At 47.6% G+C, this 15,482-nt stretch overlaps 2 protein-coding genes across 3 annotated transcripts in view; one reads left to right on the plus strand and one right to left on the minus strand.

Annotated features, from left to right (window-relative positions):
* LOC135909812 (THAP domain-containing protein 11-like) overlaps positions 1–15,482 on the plus strand; it is a 96,436-nt gene that overhangs the window by 47,790 nt on the left and 33,164 nt on the right. The gene's annotated exons all lie outside the window — the stretch shown is intronic.
* Positions 8,536–15,159, minus strand: LOC139054476 (tigger transposable element-derived protein 6-like). Its single transcript, XM_070531487.1, has 2 exons — positions 13,675–15,159; positions 8,536–9,064 (listed from the first exon to the last, which is right to left on the minus strand). The coding sequence occupies exons 1-2, from the start codon at positions 14,145–14,147 to the stop codon at positions 8,785–8,787; spliced, it is 753 nt and encodes a 250-aa protein (XP_070387588.1). The 5' UTR covers positions 14,148–15,159; the 3' UTR covers positions 8,536–8,784.

Consider the following 15,482-nt stretch of genomic DNA (forward strand, 5'->3'; position numbering starts at 1 on the left):
CAATCTCGTCTCGTCGCCTCCATCGTACAATGCCACCAGCTGTTGCAACAACGATCATCCCGTCGGAGATTCTTTGCAGAATGAGGCAGCGCTATCTGCACTCAGAAACTTCTCCATTGAAGCACCACCTATTTTATCGCCAGTAGCGACGTGCTCCCACAGTTTGGCAATGTCAGCTGCTGCCACCGTGTTGTTTTCACACATGGAGGTTCTGCCATAGTGCACAAAGCCCGCTGGTTCCATTCATTGGCATGGTCACTGGTTCTAGCCTTCATGATTGTGGCACTCTGGGTTTTCAGAATCGTCCGTATCATTGACTGCGCGAGTCTTGCAAAATTTGCAACTTCGTCCCAAGCGACATAGCTGTGCTTTGTCAGTGCATTTCCACACTTCCTGAGAAAGAGAGAGAGATTGTAGAAAGGGAGCGCAGCTGCAGTCCGCTTCTTGCTTTTTTTTCCCTATCTGGACGCTCGCCGGTGGCGCAGATGCGAAGCAGCTGGTGCCATCTTGTGGCACGCCGCGCCATCTTGCGATGCTCTGCGTGGTTTTTGCAATTGGCGCGCTGGAGGGACACGCTGCGCGGTAATGGCGGCAGATATGAACTCGCGCAGACAACCTTTTTGCCCCATCTCGGTTAAGGGGAGCTTTGCAAAGCAAATTTGACGATTATTCTGCATGGAAAACACTGCTCAAAAGGTAGAATTTTGATTGTTGTATCCGATATGCATTGAATAACATGTCATTATGCATTTTTTCCTCATAGCCCTGATGCATAAATTGATACTCTGAAGTCAAATCATTATTATAACCGATATATTGTTATATGTGATATCGTTATAAGTGGGCTGCACTGTAGATTCCAACAGGTTTTGAAAGCTTAATATAGTAGTTTGGATAAACACGCTGATATTCACTGAGGTAAAACAGGACGAGGCACACAACAACACACATGCTCTTTGTGTTGTGTGCCTTATCCGATTTTGTCCAGTGAACACAATATCTACTCGCATAATGATCACACTTTTTTGTAAGCAAAATTGCCGCAAATTCAGGGGTGCGATCATTATGGGCGTAAATTTCCAGCGAAAAGAACATTTTTTTCATCCGGCATTTGCTGCAAGATGACAGCAGGTCAACAAACAGGCAGCTGCCACTCCAACAGTGCGGGACACCAAAACAAAAATGGTGGCCAGCGGAGCAAGCCGAACGTGCCGAACGTGATTTTCTTTCCTTTTGTGAGTACTTTACGTGCACTGTAACAGTTTCTTGCGTATCAGTAATGAATAATATTGTTAATATTGGCAAGCCTGTGGCAATAACATAGTCATGTCTAGTTTGAGGGGACAGAAACAAGGTGGGCGTGCTTAGCTGCCAGTGACATAGAAACACATGGCAGGTATACTATGGAAACTGTTGCATTTGCCTTCACTACTCATATCTTAGCTATGTTACAAGTGTCTGTGTATGGATAGGGTACACTTCTAACGTATCGGTGTAAATGTGGCTACTATCGTTTCTGCTCGAGATTTGTTGCGTGCCAACAAGTGCAGACGAGAAGAAACGAAAGGTGCCTTTTTTGTTGTTGTTTTGTTGACCACAACCTTTATAAAGCCTACAAATAATAAAGCGAAGGCAAGTTTGGTTGTAGCTTTTTTTTTTCTTCATAGAAGTGTGGAAAGTGATGAAAGGAATAAAATGGGGGCGTCGGCTGAAGAATGTTTGGCTCGTGCAGACCGCTGGGTGTGTCTTGAAGAGTCGTTCGCGTAGCATTCGACAGATAGTAAGTGCGATCATCATTAGCTAGACTTGGCACATGACATATCGCTGCAGCAAGTTCAGGGTGCGATCATTACACGGGAAAGAAAAATCGAATTTTGAGGACAATATTCAAGGGTGCGATCATTATGCGAGTGAAATCATTGTGCAAGTAAATACGGTAACAGTGTCTTTAGCCAAACGTGTGGCCAACTGGCCCTGATTACAGCTCTACTAGACACTTTCCTGTCCACACCTATTCGCATTAATAGCTTGCGGTTGATGGTTGTAAGCGAGCACGTCCTCGATGTACGTGAGATGGGACTCGGTGCACATGTCAGTGTTTTTTTGGGCGGTGCACTGACATCCAACAGGATTGGCAAACAAATCCTTGAGCTTCTGTTTACAAATGTCCCAACTGGTAAGTTCCTCCTCGTGAGTCTGAAACAAGACGCACGCCACTCCCGTGAGGTAAAATATCAAATTAGCTAGCATGATGGCCTGGTCCCAGTGGTTGCTGGCACTCACCCATTCATATAGATGAATCCAGTCTTCAACATCAGTGTTGTCGATGCCGGAGGAAGTTCCTGGGTCACGCATTTGTGCCAGAATAAAGGTGGGCATGGGTGCCAACGTGCCCGAAGCATTCTCACCTTGAGCTGGCATTGCAGATGCAGCCAAGTAGCGCCCGCTGCGTAAATCCGTCTTGATATTGAGCCTGCAACCTCCACCAAAAATGTTACGGAAGTAAAAAAGGTAAGAAACATATTTACAGGATATAATAATAACTGTAGCAGCTGACAAGATGGTAGACAGCGCGCAGTGTGAAGAGCGTCATCTTCTTCAAACTAATCTTAAAACATCTTCTTCATCAGGCTGTCACAAAGCGATCACAGTTTGGCGGCCTATTGAACGTTGGTGCCGAAAAATCGTGTTCTCCGGGAACGTAAGAACTGGTAAAAAATGAGGATAACTCTAGTGGGTCATTTTTTGTGTTGTTGATTACAAACGTTGGCGTCAGGAAAATGTTCTTGACGGGAATGCTATCAGTATCAGTTTTATTGTTTTATTGTACCATAAACAAGAGGACATTGGGACTAAATCTAAAATGCCTGATAAAGGACCCTTGTAGACAGTTCATACAGCACTCGTATACAGCCGAACCTCGATATAACGAAGTTCAATTTGCAGCCTAAAATTTCGTTAAATCACGAGTTTCGTTAAGTTGAGGTTCGCATGTTTCAGCAATCCAAATAAAGATGCATGTTCTTGGAACACTCCTGGCTTATGGAACCTTGTAAATAGCAAAATTACAAATACAGTTAAACCTGGATATAACGAAGTTGACAAAAGCTCGCAATTTTTCGTTACATGCAGGTTTTCGTTACATGCAGGTTTCGCGTGAAGGCTCGTACGAATGATGCAGAAACGAAACCAAATATCTCAATATATCCGCGAAGGTGAACTCACCCTTCAAGCATTTATTTTACACCAAAAAACTGCGTAATTTCCGCTTGCTTCTTCGGCACAAGTGACGGCACGACACGCCGCTCCAAAGAAGCTAAATCGTGTAGAGCTCCTTCATCATCGAGCGAGCCGACGAAACGGCGCATAACGTCCATTGCGTTCATCACCTCCTTTGCAGAAGGCACGTCACACGGATCTGCCTCACAGGCACCATCATCACTGCCATCGGGATTTTGCACGCTTTCAGCTACTGCTGCATCAGACATTTCTTCTGTAGCCACGGCGGCGTTGTCGGTTAACAAAAAGTCAGTCAGTTCAACGTCGTCGGGTACACCACCGTTAGTGCATAGCTCGTTCCACGCTTCGGCCACATCGGACGGAGTAGAAAGGTCTTCCTCCTCCTCCTCTTCGGCACCAGCTCGTGCGTTTTTGGCTATTCCGGCCTTTAAAAAGCAATTCGCGATAACTTCTGCCCTGACCTCTTGCCAGGAGGCAGCAAGCATCTCGACTGCTTGATAAATGTCGATCTTCATCTCCCGTTCCAGACGGATGTCGAGAAGTATCTTCTGGATTAGTCGGCGCCGGTAACAGCATTTAAAACTGTTAATGACCCCTTTGTCCAGGGGCTGTATTAGAGACGTGCAGTTGGCCGGGAAGTAATGCAGTTCGATGTTCGACAGCTGCAGGCCCTCGACGTGGTGCGCCGAGCAATTGTCCAGCAGTAGGCAAACTTGACGGCCTTGCCGCTTGACGTCCTGGTTAAATTCCTTCAACCACTCAGAAAATATTGGCCGAGTCATCCAAGCTTTGGAATTCGCCACATACTTCACGGGCATACGCTTCGTCCCCTTAAAACACCTGGGACGGGCACTTTTGCCGACAACTAGCGGGACTCGCTTGTCTGTGCCGTCGAGGTTGGCACACAGCAGAATCGTTATGCGGAGCTTGCTCTGCTTTCCACCGCGGCAGTCATCGCCTTTTAACGCTAGCGTGCGGCCCGGAAGCATCTGATAAAATAGAGCCGTCTCGTCGGCATTGTAGACATCAGCCGCCTCGAAGCGACTCGGGATTCCAGGCAGCTCGTCAGCCACCCACGAAGCAGCAGCATCGCTGTCTGCGGAGGCAGATTCGCCGCTGATTACTCTTCCGACGACACCATGCCGGCTCTTAAATCCCTGCAGCCACCCGTTGCTTGCCTTGAAATCATCATGGCCCAAGATACACGCAAAATCCTTTGCCTTCTGTTGCAAGATCGCACCACTTATGGGTACATTTCTGGCTCTCATGTCCAAAAACCACGTGAACACTGCCTTGTCCACATCAGTGTATGTGGACAGCTTCAGTCTTTTTTTTCTTCGAGCTTGTTCCCGACTCCACTGCGTTTCTGATGCTGTGTTCCGCACTCAAAATCGTTGATAGTGTGCTCGCTGGAATGCTGAAACGGACGGCCACGTCCTTCTTCTTCTCGCCCGCGGAGACAGCATTTAAAATTGCGAGTTTGTCTTCAAAAGACAGAACTTTTCGTTTTCTGGCAGCAGAACTCATCACGACCAACCGACGACGTAGTTAGAAGCGGAGACGCACGACTACACACCGACAGGCAGGCCTAGCACCTCCAAAACAAGTCGGACAAACCAGTACCGGGGCACAGTTGACACACGCACACGTGCAGAACGCAGGACAACACTCAAAATGGCGAATGCAACGCATCCATAGAGAAAGAAAAAAAAGTGACGCATGTCGTTCGTCATGGAGTGTCGTTCGTCATCGTCCCTCTCCCTTCCCGCGCCCTGGCAATGAAAGAACCGGCTATCAGCGTTGCTTTTCAAGTGAATTCTTACACATAAGTGCGTCTAAGCCGTTGAAACAAATAAAAATCACTAAATAAGAATGCTTGTCCTCAAATCCATACGAAACAAAATAAATCTGAAAGAGAAATCAGCTGCCGATACCAATGCCACCTGGCGTCACGCTAGACAAGCACAGCCTGAAAAGACTGCTACGTTAGGCACGGAGCGGCGCTAGTTGCCGCCATCATCATCATCATCGCTAACTTTGCTCGGTCGCGGCAATCCCTGGCGTTCGCGTAGCTGCTGGCTCCTTACAATATTAATATTCAATAATCTAGAGCATTTCTTCGGCCGAATTTTCCTTAAAAGTGCAAAACGTAATGACTGATCAGCTTTGGGAGTTCGTTACATCAAGGCTAACCGCCGCAACGCGTTCGTTACATCAAGGTCGAAGATACATGGGCTTCAATGGGGGCAGCGTTGGGGAATTCAAAACTTCGTTAAATCCAGGAATCCATTACATATAGGTTCGTTACATCCAGGTTTAACTGTATAACCAATAAACCCCAGAACTAATAACACAACCAAGAGCGTGATACCCGATAGCCAGCAAGTACGAATGAATTTTTCTTCATTACGCGTACGGTGAAGAGCAGGTCTGCAGCAAGCGCCGTGCCTAGTGTTCATAGCTGCCACTAGATGTGGCCATCAGTGCCATCATCATCATGATTTGTCATCACTAAAAAAAAAAAAATTTCCTTTCACGAAAACATGGCAACCCGTGGCGCGAAGAAAAAAATTAATGCGCATACCAAAGCTATCAACTTGAATATCCTTTTGAAAAAAATTGGAAGTACTATTAACTTGGTGGATCCATGAGGCTACCACTCACCATTAGTGCGCTTAACGCTCGCAGCCATCGGATGATACCGCGCTGAGTACAGCAATGACGACGTTGATTCACGAACGCTGGAATATTTTATTTAACTTCCCGCAGAGCAATTCTATGCAACTCAGGTGGAAGCGAAGAACTCTGTCAGCTTCATCTGCCTCTTTTTAATAAGCATCGGGGTTATAAGGCACTCGTAGGTTGACAGGGCTGCTAAGGCTTGCTCTTGCAGGTGCGCGCCCGCATACGTGCGTAAGAGATGCAGCGCATTCGTGACTTGCCTCGGTGTAGCTATGCTGCTTGCCACCTGAAGTTCTTCGTCCTAGTCGTCGTCCTGCATTTCTGTATCTGTGACGCTCTGGATTATTGCGTCATCGTCCAGCTCTTCAGTTGTCACAGCGCAAGCATCAGTGAAGACAAAGTCCTCGAGTGTCACGTCACTTGGAGCACCTCCCTGATCGCAGAGCAGCTGCCACGAGTCAACGACATCTGTTGTGTATGCCATACTTTCATCACCGTCATTTGCTCTGCACTCCGCTTCTTCATTCCAAGAAACGCTCTCCTTCTATCCCACCTTCCTGAAACACTCGGCCACGCTCTCCCTATTTGTTGCCTCCAACGACGGCGAAAGCATCTCCAAGGCTATGAACACGTCGATTTTCGTCTCTCTGTGGAGCTCAATGTTCAGCAGTGGCCTTTCGATGACCCGCTTGCGGTATGTACACTTGATGCTGTTTATTATTCCCTGGTCAAGTGGTTGTACAGCAAAAGCTCATTAATTCAGACTTTTAGGGACCGTGAATTATGTCCGAATTAACCGAATGTCCGAATTATCGAGCGGACAACAAAAACAATAAATGCACAACCTTCATCAACAAACCTTTACTGCGCAAAGTAATCGAGGATGCTCGTCTGCTTTCGAGCAGAAACCCGCACGGATACTATTTTACGAAGTCCTTCCAGGTGCTTAGAAGCTCGCATGCTGTCTGGAGTGTCCCAACAAAATTCTTCCAACACAGCGAGGGCCTCTGCGGCTTCCTTCACAGTGCAAGGGGGCCGAGGCTGCTCCTCTCGCGGCTCCTCTTCCTCCTCAGAATCTTTGCCGTGCAGCACGTCCCTGACAATTTCTTCTTCGGTAAGCGAGCCGGCTGTAACAACGCCGTCATCAATGCCGACGTAATCAGCGAGTGTCACCGCATCCGGCAGAACTCCTCCAAAATCCTCGCAGTCATCTCCATTGTCATCTAGCGACACTTCGGCCACTGCATCATCGCCAGGCTCACGCACAACGAAGCCACTGTGTCTAAAACAGTTGGTGACGAAGTGCACGGGCGTGTTGTGCCGAATGTAGGCAAGAATGTTGACCGCGCTCAAAAGATTCACGTCGTACTGCTTGCCGACTTCATGGCACAGGAGCATCTGTTCCAGCACGCGCCTGCGGTATTTTGTCTTGATGTACTGAATTATGCCTTGGTCCATCGGTTGGAGGGCCGATGTTGTGTTCGGCAGCAAGAAAACAACTTCTATGTTGTCCAGTCCGGTGACACTGTTATGCACACTACATTGTCCAGTACCATTAACACTTTGCGGTTCTTTGCGGAAAACTGTCGGTGTAACTTCTGCATCCAGCCACGAAAAATTTCCGACGTCATCCAGGTCTTTTTATTCACTCGGTATTCCACCGGAAGAGCAGGCATGTTCTTAAAGCACCATGGCTTTTGTGCCTTTCCAATGACGACAAGCGGCAAGTGCTCTGTTCCTGTCATGTTGGCGGCTAAAAGAATGGTGACGCGTTCCTTGGATCTTTTGCCACCGATGCACGGATCTCCTTTCATGGTCACAGTTTTGTCTGGCAAAGCCTTAAAGAAAAGTGCTGTTTCATCAGCATTAATTATGTCATTTGGATCGTAGGCGGCGATGTGCTCGAGCAGCTGAGTGTTCTTCCAGTTGTTGGTAACGTCTTCGTTGACAGCGCCTCTTTCGCCGCACACAGTCTTAAAAACGAGGCCATGTCGCTCTCTGAAGCGCGCACACCACCCTTCCGATGCCTTGAATGCATCGATATGCATCATCAGTGCAAAACTCTCGGCTTGCGCCGTGATGAGGGGTCCACTCAATGGCAGATTCGCATTACGCGAGTCTACCACCCACCGAAGCAAAGCCTCTTCCAACTCTGGATGAGCTGCTGTTCGCAACACTCAAAACTTCTCGCTTTCGAACGCCTGAAGAATCTGTTCTTCATTTTCACATACGTGCTCAAGGTACTTCTTTTCACGTCGTACTTCTTCATGGCTTCTTGTCAAGAGAGTCCGTCCTTCAGCGCCCACAATATTTCCACCTTGGTAGCCAAGTCCTTCGCCTCGTATTTCGGCCGCATCGCCGGCGTTGCCATCGGCAGAGAATGCAGTTACACGGGCGCACAGCAGAAAAACACCAATGAAGTTCAATAACTGAGCTGCGCTAAATCCAGTGGTCCTCGGCAAAACAGCGTGTAAGGATGTAGCGCACCAACAGCAACAAAGTGACAAAATGGCCTCGTCGATAACGCCGACACATGCAAAAACAAGGAAAAGCACCCATCTAGCCACAAGTCGAGCCAATAGGATTAGATTGGCCAAGTTTCAGCCACTCGATGTAAAAGGCGATGCTGCGTTTGGGCAACGAGGCGTTGGTTTGGGTATCACTTTTGTGCCGCGTTTGCCGTATTTTCGTTTTTGAGCCTCGGTGGCTGCCCGAAATCGTCCGAATTATCCGAGTGGGCTGGAATCCGTCCGAATTAACAAGAGTTTCGTCCCATAGACTCCTATGTATAATTGTAGGGACCAGGTGCGAAGGTCGAATTATCGGATTTTCCGAATTAACGGAAGTCGAATTAACGAGCTTTCACTGTATCAGGGAGGTGCAGTTGGCAGGGAAATATTCAAGCTCAATGTTGGAAAGCGCACAATCTTGAAAATGATGCGCTGAGCAATTCTCCAGAAGGAGGCTAATGTTTCCACCCTTTTTGCACATTTCAGCATCCAGATCCTTCAGCCAGTTGCTGAACAAATCCCTTGTCATCCACGCCTTTGTGTTTGCGGCGTGCTTGACTGGCATGCTCCTTTTTTCGTTGAAGCAACGCGGCTTCTCACTTGTGCCAATTACGAATGGCACACGCTTATCCCTGCCGTCCATGTTCACGCGCAACAGAACAGTGAGACGCTGTTTACCGTGTTTTCCACCATGGTACTTTTCATTTCTCAAAGCCAACGTCTTCCTTGGCAACAGCCGGTAGAAAAATGCGGTCTCGTCGGCATTATACCGTATTTACTCGCATAATGATCGCACTCGCGTAATGATCGCACCCCTAAAATTTGTCGTCAAAATTCGATTTTTTTTATTTCCCGCGTAATGATCGCACCCCGAACTTGCCGCAGCGATATGTCGTGTGCTAAGTCTAGCGAATAATGATTGCGCTTACCACCTGTCGAATGCTACGCGAACGACTCTTCAAGACAAGCCAAGCGGCCTGCACGCACTAAACATTCTTAAGTAGATGCCTCATTTCATTACTTTCATCACTTTCCGCACTTCCATGACATAATGAGGTACAACCAAACTTGCCTTTATTATGGGTTGGCTTTACAATGGCTGATGTCAACAAAAACAATAAAGGCGCATTTCGATTCTTTTCATCTGCTTTTGCACTCGTGAGCACGCAACAAATCGCGCGCGGCAATGATAGTAGCCACGTTTACTCTGATACGTTAAAAGTGTACCCTATTCATACGCCGACGCTTGTAACACAGCTGAGATACTCGCCCACCCTTAGCGGAAAGTAGTGAAGACAGATGCCGCAGTTTCCGCAGCATGCCCGTCATGTGTTTCTGTCACTGGCAGCTAAGCGCGCCCACCTATTTCTGTTCCCTCAAAGTGGACATGGCTACGTTATTGCCGCAAACTTGCCGATATTAACGATATCATTCATCACTAATACGGAAGAAACTGTTTCAATGCACGTAATGTACTCACGAGAACAAAAAAAAAATCGCGTTCGGCGCGTTCGGCTCGCTCCGCTAGCCGCCATTTTTGTTTTGGTGTCCCGCACCCGCAATCTCGCATCCCGCAGCAAACGCGGACGAAAAAAAATTTTTTTTTCCCGGGAAATTTAACCCGCGTAATGATCGCACCCCTGAATTTGCTTCAATTTTTCTGACAAAAAAAGTGCGATCATTATGCGAGTAAATACGGTATATGTCAAAGACATTGTAAGGTGATAGAATGTCGAGAACACGATCATGCAACCAGTCCGCTGCTCCAATTGTGTTCGCCTCGGCTGATTCTCTGCTGGCCACCTTCCCAAACTATGCCGTTCCTTGAATCGTTGCAGCCACCCGCTGCTGGCTTTGAAGTCGTTGTGCCCAAGAATACAAGCAAAGTTAAGAGGCTTTTGTTGAAGAATGGCCCTGCTCAACGGCATGTTTTTTGCGCGCATATCGAGGAACCATGAGAAAAGAGCTTTTTCTACGTCGACGTAAACTGCTTCCTTTACCGTCTTTCTTTGTTGGCCTGAACCACTAGCACTGACGGCGCTCATGATACTGTCCGTCAGTTTCAAAATTGTTGAAAGCGAGCTTAATGAAATTTCATACCTTTCAGCAACAGCCACCTTCTTTTCGCCGCTCATCACTTCGGTGATAATTTTGGCCTTCACATCAAGGCTCAAAACTTTTCTCTTGCGAGGTGCACAACTCATCGTGAATAGGACGACCACGTAGGCCCAATGAGATCAAATAACCAACTGAGAAAACGTGCCCAATGACCGCTGTTCATAAACTTAACTCCAGTTGGCGCTTTCCCATTCCAACAGGCCGGTGACGTCATAGCGTGACGCGTTCCGGAACTTCTGAAGCACTCCGGCTAGCACTACAGGAGCACGTCCGCTGCGGGTTTCATACGTACACAATAGATGGCACAGCGGCATGTGCTGCTCCACGTATTGAAGCGCGCCGGGAAAATTTGAGCATCAAAGGGCACATGCAAATCACTGTATGCCCAGCTAAAGTTTTCGTCTTCCTGTCAAAGAGGCTCCTGGTATCTCCTGGTATGTGTGTGGGATGCGCGAGGACTTCGTTAAATCGGAAGTACAGTATGAAGTGACCTCGTTAAATCGCGAAAAAAAATATGTGGTTTTCAATGGGGCAGAGATTGGGAAAAATAAAAAGTATGTTATTTCGAGAATTTCATTAAATTGAGGTTCGTTATATCGAGGTTCGACTGTATATACAAAAAATATATAAATCAATACAAACTGAAAAGAAAAGAGCTCTCAGGAGGAAACCAGTCCATCGTAAAAAAAAAAGAACAAAAATTAAACGAGTACAGTTGCGATACTACTTTGGCTGTAACTTTGCAAAAACATGTATCTTAGGCACTTAAGTACCATTACTCTGGACAAAGTAACTAGAGTGAAACAATATGAATCAAGGGAATACAATTAAAAATTGCTATGGCTAATACAGTACATGTAGCACAATTCACGTTGCCTAACTACAATAACAAGATCCAATAATATTCATAGTAAGAAGGAAAAAAATGAAAACAATTTAGATACATCATAAAAAAGATGCACCGCTGCTACACCTGTGTGCGGGTGTATCACCCATCACTGTGTGCAGGTGTACCGTTATAATGTTCTCTTGTGTGCTAACCGTCAAAACGTATATTTTCCTTCGTAATGATATTTTTTTAACTTGTAGCTTGTAGGCTTTTTCAGGACAATTGAAAGGGAGCTTTTGTTTTAGTTTGTTTATTATGAAGTTGTTTGTTAAATAAAAGTATGTTTCCCATAGTTTGTTCGTGCTCTTTGCGTGCAGCGCAGGTTTTGGTGGATAGGATAATGGTGTCACCTAGCACCTTCATTTCGCTCATGCAGTTTTTCGCTATACAGTCGCCGACCGTTTATTCAGACCTCACGGGGACCGCGGAAATGTCCGAATAAACAGGTGTCTGAAAAAAGATTCAGAAAAAAAAATCCTTTATTTCCACGCCCTTATTCGGGCGCGGCAGCAGGTGTGAAAAAATCGTGAATGCGCCGTTGCACGCTGTTCCGTTTACGCGGAATCAGATCAGCCTGGATCTCGTAGAGGGTCATGCGGTCACTGTAGGCGGCTGAAAGCACAGTCACTGCTTGTACAAACTCCGCGTGCGACGGCAGCAGCACATACTGTATTTACACGATTGTAAGTCGACTCGAATGTAAGTCGACCCCCCCCATATCGCGTGACCGGAAAAAAAAAATAGTAAGAGAGCATACCCGAGGGCGCATTCGATAACGAAAATTTATTAGTAGCTGACATGGTCACTGTACTACTCGTCTTCACTAGTGCTGCCATCATCATCGTTGCTGCGGTCCCAGAGCGCGTCGTGATCCAGCGAAACTTCAAATTTGGCAAATGACCGCACCAGGACATCTTGCAGAACAGCAGCCCACGCCAAATGCACTCAACCACACGCAGCCGTCAGGGAGGTTCTTTTGACAGGTCCGGTTGGCGTAATTTCGCACTCTTCTGCCGTCAGCCACTCGTAGTACTCACGGCGGAGCAGAACCTTAAAATTAAGGCGAAGGTCCGGGCTTGTTTCATGACCACGTCGCACTTCACTGGCAGGGAGCGATCACGCATTTCAGCGACGTACGCCGCAAGCTTAGCCTACAGCTCCGGAAAGCGTCCAGACTTTGGCACGTGGGAAATTTCTCACTTGTCATCACAGGTGAAAATTTCACTTCGCTGCAGTCGCCACTCTCACACCACCGGTTTAGAAACATCGAAATTGTGGCCTGCTGTGCAGTGATTTGTTTCTTCGGCGTAAAGGACGGCAGCCCTCTTGAACGCTGCTGTGAACGAGTGCCGAACGATTAGTGGGCCTGGAGCACTCATGACGACTGGGGAAGCATAGAAGTAGCACGTAGCCGGCAGTCAAGTAGAACGCGTCAAACCAATACCATGCCAATGCCAATGCCTTCAAACAGAGAAAGAGAAACCAGTGAGCGGTGTCTGCTCTTCCATGAACTACCGATACTCCCCGCAAGCGCCGCCGTTCTGAGCAACGTTGGTTCTGAGGGTGCCGCAGCAAATGGGAACAGCGGCGCTTCCATCAACTATCGACACCCCCCCCCATGAGTGTTGCATGCACTGTAAAACTCTCAAAAATGTTGAAAAACCCTTCCGAAAAGCGAACAAACATGCGGGATAGCGAAAACATACGGGTAGGGCCATAGAGCAAACAAAATTTTAACTACGTTGTAGCTCCCGTTGGTATAGCTTTTTTTTGGCGGGGCCATGTTTCGGTTTCGATTGTAAGTCGTCCCCCCAACTTCAGACTTTCAAATTTAAAAAAAGGGGTCGACTTACAATCGTGTAAATACGGTATGGTGCGTCATCCTCCAACGTCATCTGGCGAGGCAGCAAAAACCATCATCTGGCGGGGCAGCAAAAACCTGACAAATGATCTCGTCGTCAAGTTTTGCGTACGTCAGTACAGCACTGTCAGCATCTGTAAAACTGTCAAATGAGACTGTCCGGAATCGCAATGCCACCACTGCGCAGGTCTCGAACATTTTCGGCTTCAGTAGGGAGCACATTGGAAGGCGACAGATCTGGGGCCTCCATGGCACTCACTTCATCGGTTATAAGAAATCCAGCATGCCAAAAGCCGTTCTGTAGAGTGGCAGAGGCCACCGCCCTCCAGGCATCCGCAAGCATGTTTATTGCCAACAGAAGGCTAACAGCGTACTGCTTGCCGGCGTCGATGCAGATGACCATGGGGTTCAAGAGGCGAGCTGTGTAGAGGACCTTCAAATTTTTTATAATGCCCTGGTCCATGGGCTGGAAGACCCTCGTGGTGTTGGGCGGCAGGAACACCAAGTGGACGGACTGGAGATCATGGATGTGACCGTGTGCACCACAGTTATCCACGAAAAGCAGTACCTTCCGGTTTTGCAAATTGGAACTTCCTGTAGACTTTGCGGATGTAGTCGTTGAAGAGCTGCTGTATGATCCATGCTTTTGTGTTGGCCTCATACCACATGGGCAGCGACTTCGCTCCCTTAAAACACACCTTGGGCTTTTTGATTTACCGATCGCAAGAAGCGGAAGCTTCTCTGTCCCCGACATGTTGCTGCCTACGATTATGGTGACGCGCTCTTTACTATGCTTCCCGCCGTGGCAGGGATTTCCAGACACAGAAAGGGTCTTATCAGGCAGCATCTTATAAAATAGATCTGTTTCATCGCAGTTAAAAACGTCGTCTGGTGAAAACTGGGACAACAGCAACTCCAGAGTCTCAGAGCGATAATTTGCAACAAGCGTCCGGTCGACAGCACCACTCACCACACATCCTCTTGAAAGCGAGGTCGTACCTTTTCTTAAAGTTACAGAGCCATCCGTGACTGAACATAAAGGCCTCGATGTTCATCCGGAGAGCGAGCGTCTCTGCCTTCTGCTTCAGGTCTCCAGACACAGGAATCCGCTTGGCAACCGTAGCACACAACCACATGTGGAGGGCTCCTTCGAGCTTCGGGTGGCTGCCGTCTCTTAAGTTTTTCCTTTCCAAACTGGAGGAAGAGTTCGTTGCTTCGCCGAGAATCTTCGTCTTGTTTCTTATGTAATCTGAGACCGTCTGCTTTGAAAGATTAAATTCTCGAGCAACTCTGCTTTGAGACCGGCTGCCCAGGACTTGCTGCACAAGGCAATCTTTTTCGCCATTGACATTGTGGTATATTGTGGTATGGTAGGCACTACATGAATTGCACGTTGCTTTTATTTTTCTAATTGAATAAAGGGTACCTCACATTATTCGGAGTCTGAATCTTCGCAGTCATCTCTGTAAGCTTCATTGTCAGAACCGGCAGTGTCGTCGCTGGGGGCATCTTCGCAGTCCCAGAGAAAGTCGTCTTCTGTCTCGTCCAGCGTGTTGCTTATGCCAGTCTTCTTAAAACTCTTCGCCACTACCTCGTCGGAGATACTACTAAACGCTTTAACCATCCACTAGCGAAGCACCTCTATGGGCGGTCTTCTGATTTTGCCGCTCAGCATCAAATCATCTTCGCCTGCCGCCATCCACTCTGCATACAGTCTTCGAACATTGTTCTTGAACAGTTTGTTCAGTGGCACATCAAGCGGCTGTAGCAGTGATGTCAGACCCCCAGGGATGACTGCAATGTCTGTGCGTAGCTCCTTAAGCTCAGCTCGAGCGCTATCCACAAGATGGCCTCGGAAACTGTCCAACACAAGAAACCAAGGAAGTATAAGTGCTCCTGGTCTTCGTCCCCAAACAGTCTTAATCCACTTGACCATGAGTTCCGCTGTCATCCACCCTTTTACTTGAGCACGGGTGTGGATGCCACGGGGAAAGTTTTCCTTCGGAATATTCTTCAGTTTCAGTATGACGTATGGCGGAAGCCTCTGCCTGTCTGCTGTCACTGCAAGCATTACAGTGCATCACAGCTTCTCAGCACCAGATGTCTTCACGAGGACACTCCAAGCACCCATCTCGTTGACTGTTGTGTTCTGGGGCATGTCGAAGGTCAACGGAGTTGGGTC

The sequence above is a fragment of the Dermacentor albipictus genome, chromosome 1, assembly GCF_038994185.2.
Source record: "Dermacentor albipictus isolate Rhodes 1998 colony chromosome 1, USDA_Dalb.pri_finalv2, whole genome shotgun sequence".
Lineage (NCBI taxonomy): Eukaryota > Metazoa > Arthropoda > Arachnida > Ixodida > Ixodidae > Dermacentor > Dermacentor albipictus.